Source organism: Carlito syrichta, unplaced genomic scaffold (assembly GCF_000164805.1).
Source record: "Carlito syrichta isolate Samal-C Ts95f unplaced genomic scaffold, Tarsius_syrichta-2.0.1 Scaffold313936, whole genome shotgun sequence".
NCBI lineage: Eukaryota > Metazoa > Chordata > Mammalia > Primates > Tarsiidae > Carlito > Carlito syrichta.
This window is the reverse complement of record NW_007258032.1, coordinates 427,860-449,893: the sequence shown is the minus strand read 5'-3', so window position 1 is coordinate 449,893 and position 22,034 is coordinate 427,860. Positions and strand designations below refer to the sequence as shown.

Below are 22,034 nucleotides of genomic sequence, written 5' to 3'. Positions count from 1 at the left end.
TGAAGAGGCATGGATGCTTAGAGAGCTGGCTGAGCATGACTACTCTGGTGTGTTTGAGTACCACACCCCATACAGACAAAGGAGCTGGGTGCCAAAGAAAGTCGCAGAGTGGTCATAACCACTCAGGATGCAGCCAAACATTACAATTGCAACCTAGGGATAGACTCTGGTGATACATGCTTCATTGTTATATCCTTATTAATTTACCCAAAAGCTAAAAGTATGCATGTTATTATTTTATTTTATGAACAAACATTAAAATAGAAATGGGCTGGGTGCAGCGGCTCACATCTACAATCCCAGCACTTTGGGAGGCTGAGGCAAGAGGATTGCCTGAGCCTAGGAGGTCAAGACTAGCCTAGGCAACCTAGCAAGACCTCATCACACAAAAAATCAAAAAATTAGACAGGCATGGTGGTGTGTGTCTGTAGTTCCAGATACTTGGGAGGTTGAGGTGAAAGGATCATCTGAGCCCAGGAGGTTAAGGCTGCAGTGAACCATGACCATGTCACTGCATTCCAGCCTGGATGACAGAGTGAGACAGAGAGAGTGACACACACACACACACACACACACACACACGGGGAGGGGAGAGACCTTGTAACCAATGAGTTAGTATTTTAACACTTTTGTTTTCTAATTTGCAGTAATTTTGCAGGATGGCAGTCAAATAAGTGCAAGAGCATCTCCAGAAACCGGAGACTGTCTTCAGCCCACCACAGCAGCAGTCGTCCAGGCCCCAGCAAAACCTTCTCTCCTGCAACCAGCTGACCTAGTGCCTCACAAAACCTTAGCAGTAGGATCAACGGATGTGCACATCACCTCTCAAACAGCTACCACAATAAACATTCCAGCAACGACCTCAGTAACTACAAAATACATCCCATCCACCAGACCAGTTACCCACACGCTAGTCACAACCCAGGCCACACCCAGTAACTCACACTCGGCTCCTCCAGGTACTGAGGCCACAATTGGGCCCAGCTTAGCTCCTCAGTCACCACCATCCAGCCCCACCCAACCAGCCCGGACAACTGGGACCAGTCCATCAGTCATCAGCCGCACAACTGGGAAAACCACCCAACCCAGTAACCAGACCGCCCTTCCAGCAACTTTGTCTACGGCACTACACAAAAGCACAACCAGTCAGAAGCCTAGCCAAACCACGCAGGCTCCAGGGACCACGACAGTCACACGCAATGCCACCCAGACAGCCTCTCCTGCCCCCATAGTTCCTGGGACCACCCTTGTACCTCAGCCGTCTTCAGCCAAGACTGGAGTTTATCAAGTTCGAAATGGAAGCAGGCTCTGCATAAAAGCAGAGATGGGGATAGAGCTGGTTGTTCAAGACAACGAGTCGGTAAGTTGGGGCCTGGGACAGTGACTATCTTCAAAAATTTTGAGTTGAGTTTGCTTTGCTAGGAATGAGCATTCCTCTGTGTCCTGTGCCTTTAAATGAAATAAACAGGGCCAGGCATGGTGCCTCAAGCCTATAATCCCAGCACTTTGGGAGACTGAGGTGAGAGGATTTCCTGAGCCCAGGGGTTCGAGACCAGCCTGGGCAATTTGGCGAGACCTCATCTTGCCAAATTTTTAAAAAATCAGTCAGGTTAGGTGGCACGTGCCTGTAGTTCCAGCTACTCAGAAGGCTGAGGCAGAAGGCTTGCCTGAGCCCAGCAGGTCAAGGCTGTGGTGGCTGTGAGCATGCCGCCAGCGTGAGCAACAGGGTGAGGCTAACTAACTAATTAAATAAATAAAACGAGTAAGCTGCACTCCAGTATGGGTGATAGGGTGAGACTTTAACTCAATAAACAAATACATACGTACATAAAACAAATGAGTTCTGCTAAATCTCCAGAGAAATAGAATCAGAAGATGAAATAAGTAGCTGTGGGCTTTTCTTTCTCCAAAATGCTCCGTTAACAAGTGACTATAGGCCTGGTGCAGTGGCTCATGCCTGTAATCCCAGCACTTTTGGGAGACTGAGGCAGGAGGATTACTTGAGCCTAGGAATTTGAGACCAGCCTGGGCAACATAGCCAGACCTCGTTTCTACAAAAAAATAAAAACAAAAAATTAGCCAGGTGTGGTGGTGCACACCTATAGTTCCAGGTACTTGGTAGGCTGAGGTGAAAGGATCACCTGAGCTCAGAAAGTCAAGGCTGCAGTGAGCCCTGAATGTACCACTGCACTCCAGAGTGAGACCTCAACTTAAAAAAAATAAAAAAGGTGAATATGTTAGAGATACATATAAAAATAGAAACAAATAGTGTCTCTTTGGAGAGAGAAAGGCACACAACAAAAAAGGAAATATTCAGGCAACCCCTTCAGGTCCCCTTTCACTGTGGGAGTTTCCTGTCCTCTCAATAAATCCTGCTTTAAAAAAAAATGATAGCCAGGCATGGTAGCGCGTGCCTGTAATTCCGGCTACTTGGAAGACTGAGGCGGAAGGATCGCCGGAGCCCAGCAGGTCGATGCTGGGGTGGCTGTGAGTGTGCCATGACGCTCCAGCCTGGGTGACCAAGTGAGACTCCAACTCACAAAAAAAAAGAAAAGAAAAATTTAAATATTCACACCTCTCACATTTAGCAACATGGGCAGAGTGTTGGGGAATATTCAGTATTGATCCCAGCCTGGTCCTACCACACCAGATGATTCATAAGCCTCAGATCCTTTTCTGTGAAATGAGAGATTTAAATCAGTTGGTCTCCAGGGTGTCAAACAGTTGTGGCATTAATTTGGAAAATTCAGACTAACAAGAAGACCGGGGGCGAGGGTTATGATTATTTTATTTACTCAAGAAATCATTATGAAACAATACTTTCTTTTTTCGTACAATTTTTATGATTTCAAATAAAACTTTCACACCCAGCTTTTCTTCTGAGACAGAGATACCATAGAGAGCAAATTCTTTCCTGTACTACCTCTCAGCACATTTAACTTAACATAATTAAATTTCATGCAGCAGCTGGGTACAGTGGCTCATCCCAGTGGGAGGCCAAGGGAGGAGGATAGGTTGAGGCCAGGAGTTCAAGAGCAGCCTGGGCAACATAGCAAGGTTCCCATTTCTACCAAAAGAAGAAGAAAAAGAAGAAAAAAGGAATCAATAAATCCTCATTTTCTAGCCATCAAAACCACAAAAAACTCTTTTTCACACAGTTTATTAGGAATAAAGCTGCCATGAATTATTTATCAAGGAACTCTTCTCTGTGGGAGAACTCTTTTTTTTTTTTTATTTTGGAGTCAGGATCTCACTCTATTGCCCAGGCTGAAGTGCAATGCAGTGGTATGTTCACAGCTCACCACAGCCTCAGCCTCCTGGGCTCAAGAGATCATCTTGCCTCAACCCCCTGAGTAGCTGAAACCATAGGCACACTCTACCATTCTGGCTAATTCTTTTTATTTTTTGTAGAGTCTCCCTGAGTGGCCTAAGCTGACCTTGAACTCCTGGGCTCAAATGATCCTTCCACCTAGGTCTCTCAAAATGCTGGGATTACAGATGTGAGCCACTGTGCCTGGCCAAGAACTCCTCTTTAAGAAAGCTTTTGAACATAACAGTTTGGAAATGAGAGATGTCATCTGGGTATTTTGCAGTTCTCCAGTGAACACCCGCTTAGCCCTGGGTTCTGGGCTCACTTACGAGCCTGCGTTTCTGGTTCCCTACTGAGAGTTTTCTTCTATGTCTCATTGAGTGGATCAATCTTATTTGGTTTAGGTTTTTTCACCTCGGAGTTACTTCAACATCGACCCCAATGCAACCGAAGCCTCTGGGAGGTGTGGTTCCCGAAAATCCAAGCTTCTCTTGACTTTTCAGGATGGATTTGTGAACCTCACATTTACCAAGGTGAGGCCTGAGCTCCTTCTCACTCTCTGATTCCAGCATAATTTTCCCCTTTCTCACCCTGGACCCAGTGGTACAATCCCACCCTTCAGTTTTGAGATCTTTGCTGATAAGAAAGAGGAGAAGAGGAAATGTCAACATCTTATGTTTGCTTTCTTCCCATTTCAGCCTCCCCTGTAAGACCTTTGGGGCCTCTAAGGGGAGACTTGGCCCATGGGGAACCTAACCACTTGTGCCCTTTACAAAACACCTAGAGGAGGAAGTTGTACAGATAAAAAGACTCGTAGAAATTCCCAGTGGGCATGAGAGAAATGCAATTATTCTAAAACCAAATCAAATGTCAGACCGGGTTATTTCCAACCACAACAGGCAAAATTCAGGGACTGACTAGGCACTGGGTGTCCTAGTGTCCAAGACAGTGAAGTAGACAGAACAGTCAGAGTTTGAGGCCAGAGAAACTCACCACAAACATGGCTGTCACTGGCTCACCTTAGATGACATCGGGCAGGCAACTTAGCCTGTCTGAGCTTTATTTTAACATTTGAAAAATGGGGGAAAGGACTTAGAGATGGCCTCTGTACAGAGTGTGCCCCATACATGGGAAGTAGTAGGTGTTTGATAGCCCGCAGCTATGATTGCAGTGACTTAAATAGGCAAATGTCTTGGGGACCAGACGGGGCTGATCATCCTGCCCTCCTGCGAGTGACTTGCCCCTGCTTGACCCAGAGTGTCTTTCAAATAGGCCCAGGAGGAGCTGGGAGGAGGCACTGAGAGGCGCCTTGCAGCTGGGACTAACTACATGATCTCAGGCTAGTTGGGGCCTATTTCCTGATCTATAAAATGAAAATAATGACATCTGCTTAGTAGGACTATTGGGACTATTAGAAATGGGCATACAGACCGGGCATAGTGGCTATGCCTGTAATCCCAGCACTTTGGGAGACAAAGGCAGGAAAATTGCTTGAGCCCAGGAGTTCGAGACCAGCATAAGAAACATAACAAGACCCTGTCTCCACAGAACATTTTAAAATTAGCTGGGTATGGTGGTGTGTGGCTTGTAGTCCCAGCTACTAGGGAAGCTGAGGCAGAAGGATCACCTGAGCCTAGGAGTTCGAGGCTGCGGTGAGACATGATGGTGCCACTGCACTCCACATGAGTGACAGTGAGATCCTAACTCAAAAAGAAAGAGAGAGAGAGAGGGAGAGAAAGAAAGAAAAAGAGAGAGAAAGAAAGAAAGAAAGGGAGGTATATAAACTGTCTAGCACAGTGCTTGGTACATAACAATGTTCAAGAAAGGGTAGTGGTTATGATCGCTGTTATTATCTTGGCCTCAACGGTTTTACGTATTCTCTTGGTGCCTACTTGTCTCGGTGAGGTAGAGATGCATTTGGGAAGTCGGTGGTTTCCTTTCGGTACCAAATAGGCAAGACATAACGTCTCACACATTAATTCCTCACACCCAATGAGAAAGACATTCGGGGCAGAATAAGTGCTGTATCCCTCAACAACTGAAGTCAAGCTATCGAGGGGTCAGGAATTTCTGAAAAAGCCACTGGCAAAATGACAGAGGATACAGACATAGGTGTTTGTTTAGGACTCGACTCTCCCGGAACACTGCTGTGTGACTATTTGCCTAGTGGAAGGCCTCAGAAACCTCCAGTACAAGTGCCACTGCTGCCATGGCTCAGGCAGACCTGTAAACTGGAGTTTCTTGGACACTTTCAACCTTTCTCTTTGTTACCTTCTTCTGCCTCCTGATGTTCCAGCCCTGACTTTTTGAAGTTTTCAGGCTGGACTCTGACCACACTCTATCCAAGTGTTGAATCCTTGCCCTTCTGAAAATCCTTTGAGCTCCCAAATTACCTCTTCCTCCAGAGGTAAGGGCAGGGAGTATTCAGAAAGAGCTAGAAGCACAAGCAGGTCCTTTCTCTCCCTTCCCTCCACCCACCTTCAGGAAGGGGCAAGGTGAGCCACTCTCAATCCATGGCCCCAAGGGTTGCAATATCTGCTTTCCCTGAGTCTCACCAGTCAAGCTCACTCATCCATCTCATTCCTCAGCACGAATTCCCCAAGCAGTTGACCTTAGCGTAGAGACAGGAGGAGAACTGAGAGGCTCGTGGGAAAAAGTCCCTACCAGCCTTAGTGCTCCCAGGAAATTTCTGCATTTAAAAACAGAACTTGTGGCCGGGTGTGGTGGCTCAAACCTGCAATCCCAGCACTTTGGGAGGCTGAGGCGAGAAGATTGCCTGAACCCAGGGGTTCAAGACCAGCCTGGGCAACTTGGTGAGACATCGTCTCTACAATTAAAAAAAAAAAAAATTCAGCCGGGCATGATAGCACGCATCTGTAGTTCTGGCTACTTGGAAGACTGAGGAGGAAGGATTACCTGAGCCCAGCAGGTCAACGCTGGTGTGGCGGTGGGTGTGTCACTGTACTCCAGCCTGAGCAACAGAGTGAGACCCTGACTCAAAAAAAACAAAACAAAAAAACCCAGAATTTGTTTAGGCCAAAACAGGAACCATAAATTCAAGAATTATAGGAGCTAAGCATACAACTTAATAAAAAACAATTTTTCTTTTCCTTAAAGCAGGTAGTCCTAAAGTTTTATTTTCTCAATTTTGATGAAGATTGAAATTGATCTTCATCAAAAATTAAAGACAAGCCGGGTTCAGTGGCTCAGCCTATAATCCCGCAGCTTTGGGAGGCTGAGGTGAGTGGATTGCCTGAGCCCGCGGGTTTGAGACCCACCTGGGCAACTTGGCGAGACCTCATCTCTACAATAAATCAAAAAATCAGCCAGGCGTGGTAGCGCATGCCTGTAATTCCGGCTACTCGGAAGGCTGAGGCGGAAGGATCGCCGGAGCCCAGAAGTCGAGGCTGCGGTGGCCGGGAGCGGCCACTGCACTCCAGTCTGGGCAACAGAGTGAGACTCCAACTCAAAAAAAAAAAAAATTAAAGATAAAAAAGATTTTATTTTTCCATTCAATCTAGTAAGAAAAACATTAGGGTAAGCATGACATGTTAAGTGGCAAGTGACAAGGTCTCAGGAATGAAGGGACAAAAGGGAGAACCAGGAGAGTGCCTATTTCCCCAACCCCCACCCCACCTGTCCCCACCTCCCCAATCCTCTTATCTTCCCCCAAGAGCAGCCACTCCTCAACTCCAGCAGGTAGTCCCAGCGGCAGGGTTGATGTCTAGTCCTGGAGATTGTCACTGTCCTTTGTGGCATTTATTCGGGATGGTCAGATGTTCATTCTGATGGCTGCCCCACTGTGCCACTTGTTCAATTTTTTACATATCACCTCTATCAGGCAGTAATGAGAAGGCAGCATGGCCAGATCTCCTGATTGTTCAAGGTAAGGCAGAAATCCAGATCTTTTTTATAAAAGCACAGATTTTTTAAAAAATGTTGGCAACACTTTAAAAAAATGTTGAATACCATGCTAGCCAATCAAAATACAGCCACAGAGTGGGACATTGTGGTTTAGGCCCGTAATCCCAGCACTTTGGAAGATTGGGGTGAGAGGATTGCTTAAACCCAGGAGTTTCAGATTAGTCTAAGCAATATAAAGCGACCTTGTCTCTACAAAAAATTAAAAAATTAAAAAATAGCTAGGTACATGCCTGTAGTCCCAGCTACCCAGGAGGCTGATGTAGGAGGATTGCCTAAGCCCAGGAGACCAAGGCTTCAGTGAGCCACGAGTGTGTCACTACACTGGGTGACAGAATGAGACCTTGACTCAAAGCAAAAAAACACAGCAGTAAGCCAGACCCTACAGACCCTGACACTATGACTTCTGCCCTGATGAGTATATTGTATGAAGTGTAGACAGGAAAGGCCTTCTGTTTTTTTCCCCCAGAAATGAAATGGACTCAGTAATTCAGTCAATCACTTTTCAAATGTTGCTACTCTCTAAACCAGCATTCTCAACCGGGGCAGTATTACCATTTGGGGCCAGGTGAGTCTTTGTTGGGGAGACTGCCCTGTGCCCTGTGGGACATTTGACAGTGTCTCTGGCCTCTAGCCCCTAGATGCCAGTAGCAAACCCCCACCCTCCCTCTGACAACCCAAAATGTCTCCCGACATTGTTGCATGTCTCCTGGGAGGCAAAATCATCCATGATTGAAAGTCATTGCTCTAGAGAAAAAGAAAATCTTAGAAAATATGAGTTCATGTTCATTATAATATAATAGATGTTATAAATGAGAACCAAGGTTTAGGAGCGGTATAGCTCACGTCAGTAATCTCAGCACTTTAAGAGGCCGAGGTGGGAGGATTGCTTGAGCCCAGGAATTGGAGACCAGCCTAGGCAACACAGTGAGATCTCGTCTCCAAAAAATAAAAATTAAAAAATAAAAAATAAGCCAAGAATGGTGGCGCAGGCCTATAGTCCCAGTTACTCAGGAAGCCGAGGCAGAAGGATTGCCTGAGCCCAGGAGGTCGAAGCTGCAATGAACCGTAATTGTACCACTGCACTCCTGCCTGGGTAACAAGATAAGACCCTCACTCAAAAAGAAAGGAAAGGAAAGGGAACCAAAATGTAGAATGATAAATGAATGCTGATTAGGATTTACTTAGGACCTACTTAGTTCCTAGCAATGAGCTTGGCACGTGGTAGAAAATAACAGAAATATAGGCTATATATAGTTCCAGGTTCTAAATCATGTATAATGATCTGTAGTTTTTAAAATTGAAATACTACCAATGACAGCAACATAAAGAAAAGTCTGTCACTTAACCATGTTGTTCAATCAAAACTTAAATTAAGGCATGGTAAGAAGATCACTTGAAAAACTTTTTAAAAATTAGCTAAGCTTGATGGTGCGTGCCTATAGTCCTGGTTACTCAGGAGGCTGAGGTAGGAGGATCACTTGAGCCCAGGAAGTTGAGGTTGCAGTGAGCTGTGATTGTGCCACTGCACTCCAGCCTGGGTGACAGAGTGAGACCACATCTCTGAAAAAATAAAAAGACTTAAAATTCCTTATCATTCACTTTGTGACCAGGGCAGATGGCTTGGGATCACTGAGCCTCAGTTTCTCCTCTATAAGATGGGTTCAACCATTGGGTTCATTGTTGGGTTTCTCTAAGGCCATTTTGCACTAAAGCAGTGATCCCCAACCTTTTTAGCACATAGGACCAGTTTTGTGGAAGACAGTTTTTTCACGGTGGGGCAGGGGTAGATCATCAGGCATTAGATTCTCATAAGGAGCGCATAACTTAGATCTCTTGCATGCACAGTTCACAGTGGGGTTCCCGCTCCTATGAGAATCTAATGCCACCACTGATTTGACAGTGAGCGGAGTTCAGGTGGTAATGCCAGTGTTGGGCAGCAGCTGTAAATATAGATGAAGCTTCACTTGCCCGCCACTCACCTCCTGCTGTGAGGCCTATTTCCTAACAGGCCATGTCTGCTGTCTTGGGGTTGAGGATCCCTGCACTAAAGTATGCTAAGCATGATATTTGACTCCAGCGGGGTCAGAAGTAGATTTCCTCTTTCATATCCCTCAGTTTCATATTTTATAGAGTTGAAAACCTCTCCCTGTCAGAGACTCATTTGACTAGGGTGACATACTGAAAGTTGTTCAAACCCTTCAAGTTCAAGTTCAAGATAAACATACCTTCCTTCCCCTACCTCCCTACAACTTCCTTCCTGGACAGATTGTTTTAGAAACATCCTTCTGTAATGCTTAGAGTTTTTTTTTCTGTGCTCAACATTATCCCTTTCTCCTCCCTCTCTTGGCCAGCAGCTCCATGCCTCCAGCCCTGGCTCTGGACATAAGAAATCAATCACCAAGGGAGGAGAGGTGCCAAGTCAGGCTGTGCATGGCTACCTGAAGTCTTGAGGTCAATGCTGCAGACCTGCCTGGTGTCTTTCCAGGGTTAGGCTGTGCGTGGTCACCTGGGGTCTTGAAGTCAATGCTGCAGACCCGCCTGGTGTTTCTCTAGTGCCTGTGAAGAGCGTTTGAAACCATCTTGTCTCATGAGCTGGGCTCCTGAGAACTGTGTCTAGTGTTCACCCTCCAAGTGCACCTCTTAGGACTCCCCAAGTTTCCATGTCCTGTTTCCCCTTGTGCTTTTCCCTCTGTCTGTCCCATCCCTCAGCCCCTTTGGCTTTCACCTTAAGCTCAGTTGTCATCACCCTAGGAAGTCTCCCCTTCCCCAGTCCTCCACTTCTACCTCAGGTAAAATGAGAGGCATTCTCTTTTTGGTTTCCTGAGCCCCCATTTGTTGTTCCCCAACCTTCATCACCACACTTGCCACACATGTTGCCATCCCCAAGGAAGTCCATGATGCATTCCTATTTTCCTCTCTAGTACCCAATCATAACTTTGTACATAGCTTATCTTTAGCAAATGTTTGATGAACAAACGAATCAAGAAAGGAGTAAATCTAAGTTGTGCAGAGAACTCTGGGTCAAGGTGCCAAGATCAGCAGTGCTACAGAAACAGGCTCTTTGACTTCCTTTTGTTATATCCAGAGCAAGGTTTTCTTGATTTAGTTACAATAGTGCTGAACAAAAAAGACATGATTGATGTTGAAGACAAAATCCACATCCTGACATCTGTGACTATGAAATTTCCATGATGCATTTTGCAGAAGTTGATAGGAGGACCCCAGATTATTGGTCCCATGGTTAATGACATGTTGGCATCCTGGGCAGGATGGATTGGCTGGCTTGTGCCACATCCTTCTACTTTGCTGTACAAAGGTGGACATGTTGATGGACCCACAGTTTACTAAGGAGGATTTAATTCCTTGAGGAATTAAGATCTCTTTGATGAGGTATTTAGGGCTCTTTTTAGATACCCACATTAATGAGCTGCTGTGTCAGCATCCTATTGATTGAGTAGTGAGATAAGACTTTTATAAGTGACCCATTCAAAAGGACATGCTGACGGGTCATGGTGGCTCATGCTTGCTGGCTCATCCCAGCACTCTGGGAGGTAGAGGTGGGAAGATCACTTGAGGCTAGGAGTTTGAGACCAGCCTGGGCAACATAGCAAGACCTTCCCCTCTACAAAATACTTCTTAAAAAATTAGCTGGGCATGGTGGTGCATGCCTGTAGTCCCAGGTATTCTGGAGGCTGAAGTGGGAAGATCAATTCAGCCTAGAGTTCAAGATTACAGTGAGCTATGATCATGCCACTGCCCTCCAACCTGGGTGATGCTGTCTCTAATTTTGTAATAAAAAAAATAAAATATGCTGTAAGTACTAAAGTGCAACTATTAGGAGTATTCAGCCCCCTTTCGTCAATGCTGATGGTTACATAAAGGATGGTTACATAAAGGATGGCTTGCTTAGTCTTCAAGAATCTGGCAGGTAGATATTTGTCACTCTTCAACCCAAACCCTAAATGAGAAAAACACGTAGCAGAGAATAACCCAGTGGATGTCAAAGGAGAAAGGAAATGCCATGAACTATGTGAAGTCACTGGGGTTTGGATTCGATCTGACACCTGCTTAAAGCTCCCCAGTCCCAGCCCCCACCCAATCCACACCACTCAGTTGTTTCTTTCTTTTCTTTTCTTTTTTTTTTTTTTGAGGTGGAGTCTGTCGCCCAGACTGGAGGGCAGTGGCCGCTCCCGGCCACCGCAGCTTTGACCTGCTGGGCGCCGGCGATCCTTCCGTCTCAGCCTTCCAAGTAGCTGGAACTACAGGCGCGCACTACCACGCCGGGCTAATTTTTTTGATTTATTGTAAAGATGACGTCTTGTCAAGTTGCCCAGACAGGTCTCGAACCCGCGGGCTCAGGCAATCCACTCACCTCAGCCTCCCAAAGGTGTGGAATTACAGGCTGAGCCACTGAGCCTAGCTACTCAGCTGTTTCTTTAGTCAGCAGGCTAAATTGAGCTCACTTGCTTGCCCTCTCTGTCTGTGGCAGATCTGAGCTCTAGGAAATAGATGAAAATTATCATTTGAGCTCAATAGGAAAGGTGTACTGGGAACTAGTAATGTGACTTATTATTATCATTGTTAATAACACCAGTTAAAATTTGAGGAAAGACTGTGCTAAATTTCTTACATGGGTTCCTTCATTTAATCGTCATGTCAACCTAAGAGGAAAATCCTATCATTATCCCATTCTTCTTCTGAATTAGTAAAATGTCAAATTTTAAGAATATTTCTAAAGATTCAGCAACTCAGTTGGTGAACAAGTGAGCAAAGAGATATTTTAAAGATTCTTAGCAACATTTCATTCTCACAAATAGAAAGTTAACCACTCTCTTTATAACATTGACTTGTTCAGCAACCTTGTTTTTTTATTGATGGTGTAGACCCAGGGCCCACAAGCTATGGCTGCCATCCCAAATCCATTCTGCCACCTAAGAATATACAGCCCACAAGCAAAGAATGGCTTTTACCTTTTTTTTTTTTTTTTTGATTTGGAGTCTCACTCTGTCGCCCAGACTGGAGTGCAGTGGCCGCTCCCGGCCACCACAGCCGCGACCTGCTGGGCTCCTGTGACCCTTCTGCCTCAGCCTTCCAAGTAGCTGGAATTACAGGTGCGCGCTACCATGCCTGGCTAATTTTTTTGATTTATTGTAGAGATGAGGTCTCGCCAAGTTGCCCAGGCAGGTCTCGAACCCGCGGGCTCAGGCAATCCACTCACCTCAGCCTCCCAAAGTGCAGGATTACAGACTGAGCCACCAAGTCCGGCTTACCTTTTTAAATGGCTAAAAAAAAAAGAATATTTTGCAACACATGGGAAATACATGAAATTCAGATATCATTGTCCATAAATGTAGTTTTTTTGGAACATAGCACACTCTTTTGTTTAGGTCGTCTATGGCTTTTTTTTTTTTTGAGTCAGAATCTCACTCCATTGCCCAGGCTGGAGTGCAGTGGCATGATCACGGCTCACTGCAGCCTTGACCACCCAGGCTCAGGCAATCCTTCCACCTAAGTCTCCCGAGTAGCTGAGACTACAGGTGTGTGCCACCACACCTGGCTAATTTTTTTCATTTTTGTAGATAACGAGGCCTTGCTATGTTTCCCAGGCTGGTCTTGGACACCTGGACTCAAGCAATCCTCTTCCCTCGCCTCCCAAAGTGCTAGAATTACAGATGTGAGCCACTACGCCCAACTATGACTGCTTCTGTGATTCAGTGATAGAGTTAAGTAGTTGCAACAAAAAATCACAAGCCTAAAATATTTATAGAAAAATCTCTCATATAGAATATACTTCAGCCCTATTCTCTTCAAATTATGCCAGATTCTGAATTCTGAGTATTAAAAAAAATGCTAGTTCTTGTTTAATTAAGAGGAAATTTTATTTCCTTTAAGAACATCCAGTATGCCGGGCTTGGTGGCTCAGTCTGTAATCCCGTGCCTTTGGGAGGCTGAGGTGTGTGGATCGCCTGAGCCCGCGGGTTCGAGACCCGCCTGGGCAGCGAGACCTCATCTCTACAATAAATCAAAAAATCAGCCGGGCGTGGTAGCGCGCGCCTGTAATTCTGGCTACTTGGAAGGCGGAGGCAGAAGGATCACCGGAGCCCAGCAGGTCGAGGCTGCGGTGGCCGGGAGCAGCCCCTGCACTCCAGTCTGGGCGACAGAGGAGACTCCACCTAAAAAAAAAAAAAAAAAAAAAAAAAAAAAAGAACATCCAGTAACACTACAAGTTGAAGTGTTGAAGTTCACTTTTCTTGAAGACAAAGCAAAAATCCTTTGTGTAACTGTCTAAACATCTCCCTGCCCTTTGGTTTACATGAATTCCCCTACAGGATCTATTCCTTGACCCTAAAGATAGACATCAGTTTTGTCCCAGTCAACATCTGGCTAATTTTGACTCGACCAAAATGAAAGGAGACCTGAGTGTGCAGGTTCCAGGCTCTGTCCTGAACGTCACTGAGATGAGCTTGCTGGGGATGTGAGCACTCTGCTTGTGGAAGGTCTCGTTTGGGGGATTAATCTGATAAAGCACAGATTCTTGTGGAACAGCAATGACCCTTCCTTTTTTTTTTTTTGAGTCAGAGTCTTACTCTATCACCCAGGCAGGAGTGCAGTGGCATGCTCATGGTCACTGCAGCCTTGACTTGCTGGGCTCAGGCAATCCTTCCACTTCCGCCTTCCTTGCCCAACTAAGTTTTTTTCATGGGCTACTACGTCCTGCTAATTTTTTTTTTTTTTTTTTAATTGTGGAAACAAGGTCTCACCATATTGCCTAGGCTGGTCTCAAACCCATGGGCTCAGGCCATCCTCTCACCTCCCAAAGACCTGGGATTACCAGCATGAGCCACTGTAACCTGGTACGATGGCCCTCTTATCATGGGCATTTGACCCATGCTTTCAGAAGGTCTCCTGCTGCGTTTAATGCTTTGCTGTTGTCCCACAAAATTCTTGATGATTATTGAACAACAGACCCTGCATTTTCTTTCTGAACCAAGCCCCATAAATTCATTATGTAGCAATCCTGCTTCCCATAGATGACTATAGGCGCCAGCTGCATTCCAGGGATGTGAAAGTAAGTTCTCACACAAGGAATCTTTTTGTTTCGTACTCACATCGTCCCATGGCGGAAAGTGTAGGGCAGGGTCTTGCTGTGTCTCACCTACAAACTATGCGCATCTGAGGTAGATGCTTAACTCCTCAGAACCTCTTTGTTCTCAGCTGTAAAATGGGTGATGATATTTTTCTGTCTTAGGGGACTGTTGTAAGGGTCAATTGAGGCAATGCAGGTGAAAGTACGCCCTTGCTGAATTGTGAAACCCTCACAGAAATGCCCAGCATTCTTTCCCTAGGTGTAGACATGTGGGGAGATGCCAAAGGGAAGAGAAGATTCTAGAAGGTCTCCCAGGGGACTCAGAACTTGCCTCATCACTGTTCTGCTATTCCTTAAATCAATCCCACACTGCAGCCCAGTTTCCAAAAACAAATCACACTCATGTCACTGCCCTGATTTAAAACCCTTCAGTGGGTCCTCTTTGCCCTCAGGAAGGGGAGGGGTCTTGTAACCCTGACTGTGAACCTTGAAATATGTCTCTCTTATGCTAAAAGGGGCCCTAAATAAAGAATAATGAATAACCTGAATAAATGGCATGTGAAAACAACACAAAAATGGTATGCAAAAGAGATTTTTCTTCCTAAAGGAAATGGGTGGTTCAAGTACATTTTCAACTTGCCTTTGAGACCCATGGGTCCGGGCACCTCGAGGGAGGTAGCTGGATCTTTTCGCTGGACCTAGACCAATGCCTGGCATGGAGGGGATATAAAAGAGAGGTTAGAGGCTAGACTTGAAGACAGGTAGCTTGAGGTCACATCTGCCTCTGCCACATCTTCAAGCTGTGACCTTGGGCAAGTTAAGGAACCTCCATTTACTCTACAGAGCTTGGCACAAGGTGAGAGGCTATTCAATGAATTGTAGGATCTAGAGTTCAATGTGTCTATATCAGTGACTTTATTAAAACAGTTTGTGTTTATGGAATCCTCTTGTTGTATAATGAATCACAACGTCATCCACTAATACTATACCAATGAACTAAAATGCGTTTAAGAGTCATATCGTTAAATTTATTTAATGACTAGATTTGAAACTTCTGAAATTATTAATAATTCAGTTTCACATTGTGATTTTGGTTGCCCTGCCATTTTCTTTTGAACCTCTTACTTGTAGATAGTTTTCTAATGAATGTTTAAAACATTGTAAGTAAATTGTGTTACCAAAAAAATTAAAATTTTCTTCTCAACATACCCTTTTACACTCCAGTTCAGTACCCTTGGCTTTTTAGGAAATTATAGAAATGTTTTGCAGTTTATTTGTTTTGTTCTTCCTAAAGGACAATACCTAAATAAAATGTGAAGCATTGCTTTGTGTTTTAAATACAACCAGCTGGGATTCTCTTCTAGAGAACACCCAGTGATCTTAGGGTAAGCTATTTATTCCCATAATTCCTCCCATAAAGCCCCATTTAACCATTTCAAAGACATAGACCCATTAATCTGTTTAAAGCAATTGACACCCTACCTAGAAACATGCACACACAATTCTGCATGCATTATTTTTCTCAGAGGGTTTATGAACCCCATGAAGTCCACCCATGGTATTCCTAAAGATAAGTGGTCTCGGAATAAGAGTTCCTACACTTAGATATTAATTACTAGTAAAAGCTTAATGTGTGCCCCTCCATTCTTACATGTTAACAGGGAGAAATTTGGCCCAACTGAAAGGGACTCAAAGTATTCTGGTGTAATTTGAATTTCGGGCTTTAGCAAAAAGTATGCAGTAGAGAAATTTGGGGCTGGGGCTAACAGTTATCAATTTATTGTGTGATATATTTACTTTAAAAATTTTGTCATTCACAAGTATGGCTTACTACCAATATACCCCAAAACCCCTATATCAAGAATTTAATAGATAGAATCCTGCCTAAACAAAGTTTCTAAGCCAGGATCATAAACATACAAATGGAGGTACCAAAGGTTAACACTCTGCTGTTTTGCAGGATGAAAAGTCGTATTATATCAGTGAAGTGGAAGCCAGTTTGACCATCTCAAATCCAGGTTAGTACAGAGTGGCTCTTTATCAGTGATGACACTGTGTTTCTGGTTAGTTCATTTTCTATCCTATTGAATCTGCTCATCTTTGATGCTGCTTGTAAGAAATAAGCTGGGGGAGTAGCCAGAATATAACCCTGGACTTTCCTACACCTTTGTGTGCATGAGTTTGGCCATCTGCTCGTAAAGGAAGTTGGACTAGATTGTGTCAGAGATCTTGATCAACAACAAGAGTTTAGTGACTTCTGACAGATTTGCTGTTGATAGTGCAATTTATTCTATACTCTTGGAATCATGCATTCATCACTCATTCTACTAAAATGTAGTTAGTGCCTGCTAGGTGGCAAGCCCTGTATTAGGCACTGTGGATCCATAATTATTCAAATAGTTCCTGCCCTCATGGAGCTTATGTTCTAGAAGGGGGAGAGAACACAAACACATTACATTATAATACAGTAGTCCCCCCTTGTCCACGGTTTTGCATTTCATCATTTCAGTCATTGTGGTCCAAAAATAGGTGAGTATAGTACAGTGAGAGTTTTTGAGAGAGAAAGAGAGAGATTGTTACCAAGATTCTGTGTCTGTTACCAGTGTACCGTGCTGGATTCTTGACTCCGCCACAGAAAATAATTTCAGAGTGAGTCAAAAGTAGGGAGGCAGTCAGCAAATTTATTAAAAGTGGAAGCAACAGAATAGCATATGTTTTAGAGCAAAGTGTGGGTGGACACAAGGACGTGTCGTGCTGGGGGGTTTTGTAAGCTACGATAATGAAGGGGTGGAATATTCTATTAAAGGGTGGATTTTTCTAAGAGATGGTTGAGCAATTCCTGGAATTGGGGTGTCACAATTTATTCCTATACACGGGCAGGGTCAGAACTGTCATGGTGCTGAAGGGTGTGTCACTTAGTATGCGAATGAGCATATAACGAAAGTAAAGATTACAGCAAGTGAACTTGGCTTTTTGTGCACCCACCCATGGAGATTCTCCAATTGAGCCTTGTCTGGTGGTTGGCTCTCAACCACAAACATCCTTAGTAGGCTGCAGCAGGCATGTTGGGCAAGAGTTATTTTAACAGTTGTGGGGGTTTGCGGTTTTGTTTTCCTTTGTTTTGCTTTTGTTTTTCTTTTCTAGCAGCCTTGAAATTGAGGTAGTCCCTGCAAAAGTTTCCACAGGTATCTAATTTTTTTCTACAGCTTCCTACAGCCCTGACATTTCCCTACTCTTGCCTGTCTACTCTATCAAAATCTCATTCACATAATTTTTAAAATTTTATTTAATTTTAAATATGTGGGGACAATTCGGGATTAGGTATACAAGTGGTCATTGTACAGGTAAAACTTAGGCCTCCCATTGGTCCCCATTTCGTCTACTTTGAGATCAGGTATGCTTATTGTGCCCCCTCTCCCCTGGCAGTTTCCCATCACTGCCAATCCCTTTCTTATAGTATTATGGTAAATGTTCAGGGTTCGCTTATGAGTGAGAACATGTGGTACTCTATTCTTTGTTTCTGTAATAGATCACTGAGTATGATAGACTCTAAATCCATCCAAGTTGCTGCAAAGTCCATAATTTTGTCCTTCTTTATGGCTGCATAATATTCCTTCGTATATATGCACCATTTTTTATCCAGTCCACTTTCAATGGGCAGCACAATTTTTTTATTTTCTTTTTAAAAAAAGTTTCTTCTCCATAGAACTGCCAAGTCCAATGCATAACATTTGTTATAGCATATTGTTATAATTGTTCTCTTTTATCATTAGTTAGGGGTTTTAATCTTTCGCTGTGACTAAGTTATACATTAAGCTTCATCATAGGTATGTATAGGAAAATACATCATATACAGGATTTGATACTACTATCTGGGGCTTCAGACATCCACTGAGTTGTATTCCCCCAAGGACAAGAGGGGACTACTGCATTCTTTTAAGAAAGGATAGGTTCTATGAGCAACCACAAGCAGGGAGAGTGGAAAGGAATAGAAAGTTATTTTAAGGTGTGACCTTAGGAAAGCCCTCAGGGGAGAAAGGCCTCTCTGAAGAGGTGAGGTTTGAGCAGAAAGATATCGCCATTTGTGCACATCTGGGCCTGAGGAAGCTCTTTCCAGGAGGCAGGAACAGCAGAAGCACAGACCTTGAATGAGCTTGCTAGTGTGTTCAGGGACCAGCAGGTGTCAGTGTGCCCAAGAGGGAACAAACAGCAGATGAGGTCCAAGGGGCAGCCAGACCAGAGCATGTAGGGCCAGTGGACAAGGCAAAGTAGAGACTTTGGACTTTAGTATAAGGTATGACAGGATACCATTGGATGGCTTGGGGAGGAAAATGATATATCAGATTCACATTGATAAAGGTTCATTTTGGTTGCTGTATGAAGAATTACCCATAATGGAGCAAGTTCAGAGAACTACTGTTCACTTCTAGAGAAGTGAGGTTTCCGGTCAAGCCAGATGTCTCTGGGAGGCCAGTGTTCACCCAGAAAGCCTAGGCAACAAAATTTTCTTGAGCACGCCTCTGCGCCAGGTACTATACGCATGGTTTTCATGTCCGTTTTCTCCCTTTCAAAGCTCTATTTTTTGACTGGCTTAAACTTTATTTTATTAACTAAGGAACTTATGCTAAGAACACTTGCCAAGAAATGAAAATGTGGACTAATGTCTACCTAAAATATTAGTTACATTATACGGATGTTGTTCAACAGGATTTTGTCAGTGATTGTTGGCCACATGTAAGTAAAATGTCATAATTGACAGCTCATTTTCATGTAGACATTAGACCTGACTGCTCATGTAGGCTAGGGAATAAATATTGTGAGTGCTCACATAAATTAGCAAATGTTATCCCTAGACAATGGACCGAATTTTAGCCAGTGTTAGGGTAGTGATCACTCAAGGGAAAGAGGAAGGGAAACTCAGACCAGAAACGAATTTGGAGGCTGAGGGCAGGGACAAATCAATTCTAGGTCCCAGTGATCAAGCCTGAACATTAGCAGTAGAAGCTATAGTTGTCACATAATGATGTCTGTGTCAGTGGTGGTGGTGGTGATTGTATTAGGAGTAGAAATCAGTTGTGGCCGGGTGTGATGGCTCAAACCTGTGATCCCAGCACTTTGGGAGTCTGAGGTGAGGGGATTGCCTGAGCCCACGGGTTCGAGACCAGCCTGGGCAACCTGATGAGACCTCATCTCTACAATAAATCAAAAAATTAGTCGGGCGTAGAAGCTCGCGCCTATAGTTCCAGCTACTTGGAAGGCTGAGGCAAAAGGATCGCCAGTGCCTAGCAGGTTGACGCTGGGGTGGCCGTGAGCATGCCCCTGCACTCCAGTCTGGGTGATGGAGTTAGCCTCCAACTCAAAAAAAAAAAAAATCAGTAGTAATTAATATAGTAATAACAGTTGTAATGTTAATGAAGATGGTAGTAGCAGACTGTCTCAAGATATAAACACATGATACAGTGGTGTACACAGGTAATTCAGTACGCTGTGTAGGGTATTTGCATGTACAAATACCAACTTGTGAATTTTTCATGTGACTATTTCTTACTAACTACCAAGGGGATCAGACAGTTGGGTCCTCTGGACGGTGAATTTTATCCCATTCAGAAAGCCATAGTATAGTCAGAAGGGTGCTTGGTTAGCATAGATTTTGAGCAAATTGAGTTCACTATATGATTTAAATGTTTAGCCCCATCTGCCTTGAAGCCTCCACAAGGGTATACCTTTCACAAGATAAGGCCAGTCTTTGAGCAGGTCCTGGTCCACGGACAGCACTTAGGTGGGAAGAAGTAGGCCTCTCCCTTTTTTTTTTTTTTTTGAGTTGGAGTCTCACTCTGTCACCCAGACTGGAGTGCAGTGGCTGCTCCCGGCAACCGCAGCCTTGACCTGCTGGGCTCCGGCGATCCTTCTGCCTCAGCCTTCCAAGTAGCCGGAATTACAGGCATGCGCTACCATGACCGGCTGATTTTTTTATTTATTGTAGAGATGAGGTCTCACTGCCCAGGCGGGTCTCGAACCCGCGGGCTCAGGCAATCCACTCACCTCAGCCTCCCAAAGGCACGAGATTACAGGCTGAGCCACCGAGCTCAGCTGCCTCTCCCTTCTTCCATGGATGGAGGCCACAGCACCTCCCAATGAGTTCTCTCTTCTGCTACATTCAGTCTGGTGATCCTCAAATGCTCCATTTACTGACTTGGAATGCCTCTGCTCCAATTCATTAAGGGTTCTGTGACTTTGTAAGTCTCAGAAAGCAATCTTACTTCTCTCATTTCTGAACTCTTGTGGGCGCCTCTCTGTAGCCCCCAAGTATTGACAATAGTTCCCACCAATTCTGTCCCCAGAGATTTAAAATAACTGGAGGAAGCATCCTCAAAATTTCTCATTTCAGAGTTTTCACATCCCAGCATATGAGGTGTCTCCTCTATACTCCAGAACAGAGCCCCAGAAAAAGTCTCCAGACAGTTTTCTTATGAGGAGAAGGTGGCAGAACTCGCAGAGATCCCTGTTTGAAGGAAGGCCATTTAACTGCACATGGGCAAGCCAGCAACAGCTAGAACTCAATGGATGTATGTCAGGACTCTTCTGCATCTATATATTACTTTTTCTTCTCAGTGAAAACATACCGAGGATTGAAAAGTGCTGTGGTGATGTTTGAGACAATGGTGGGACATTCCTTCAAGTGTGTGAGTGAACAGAGCATCCAGCTGTCAGCCCACCTTCAGCTGAAAACAATGAAAGTCCATCTTCAAGCCTTTGACTTTGAAGATGACCACTTTGGAAATGGTAAGTTAAGGGTTCATTGGGTCACAAACATAAACTTCAGCGACCCAGGGGGGTAGTTTCAAGGGGTTTTCGGTCTGAAGCTGTCAAAGGAGCAAGAATCACATGAGCTTTCTGCAATAGTATGACCCTACACGGGTCTTAGAGCCAAGTTTCTCTGTTGGCCCCTCTCTCCCACCTCAAAATGAGATGCTGTAAGCCACTCACATCCACAGTTCTCCTGCAGCAGGAAACATTCTGACTAGAACACATATTCTCACTCATTTAAACATATGCACACCCAATCAGAATCTCAGAAAACACCATATGCGACTTCCCATTTAGGTGCTGTTGAGCATTGGTAAACTCAGGTATATTTGGAGAACACTTTACAAATTCTGAGTATTCGTGATGTCTAAAATTCAAGATTTCAGGCCAGATGTGGTGATTCATTCCTTTAATTCCAGTACTTTGAGAGGCTGAGGTAGGAGGATCACTTGAGGCCAGGAGTTTGAGATCACGTTGGCAACATAGTGAGACCCTATCTTTACCAAACAAACAGAAAAAAAAATATTTCAGAACAGATTCTTTCCCACCTGCAGAGGGAAAAGAGCAGAGTGCAGTAATTTGAGATAGAAATAAACACTGTTGGGTCCATTTGCCTCAATTATAAGCAGTTGCACCCAACAGTGTTTCCCCACAGTAAGTTTTAGTTTCCATCTAACTTCTGCTTTGGGTTTGACTACTGTAGGCAGAGCTTTCCTGATGGCTACCCAGGAGGAAATCTGGTCCTTAAACAAGGGCCAGGAGCAGACCAGGTGGCTTTCCAAAAAAGTCCTTTTCTCCCTTCCAACAAACAGTGTTGCAAGGATTTCTACTTTCAACCAGTTAAGCCCTTTACTCCCTTCCAAGAAAACAGTATTATAAGGACTTCTATGTACCACCAGGAGGGAT

The 22,034-nt window shown here is 44.4% G+C and overlaps 1 protein-coding gene across 1 annotated transcript in view; it reads left to right on the top strand.

The window, feature by feature from the left end:
- The window catches only part of LAMP3 (lysosomal associated membrane protein 3), a 42,554-nt gene that overhangs the window by 7,837 nt on the left and 12,683 nt on the right, over nt 1-22,034 (top strand). Inside the window, exons 3-6 of the mRNA XM_008070686.2 lie at nt 648-1,360; nt 3,715-3,843; nt 16,282-16,339; nt 20,934-21,104. Of these exons, the coding sequence (XP_008068877.1) occupies nt 648-1,360; nt 3,715-3,843; nt 16,282-16,339; nt 20,934-21,104 (1,071 nt within the window). The remainder of the gene's footprint in view (nt 1-647; nt 1,361-3,714; nt 3,844-16,281; nt 16,340-20,933; nt 21,105-22,034) is intronic.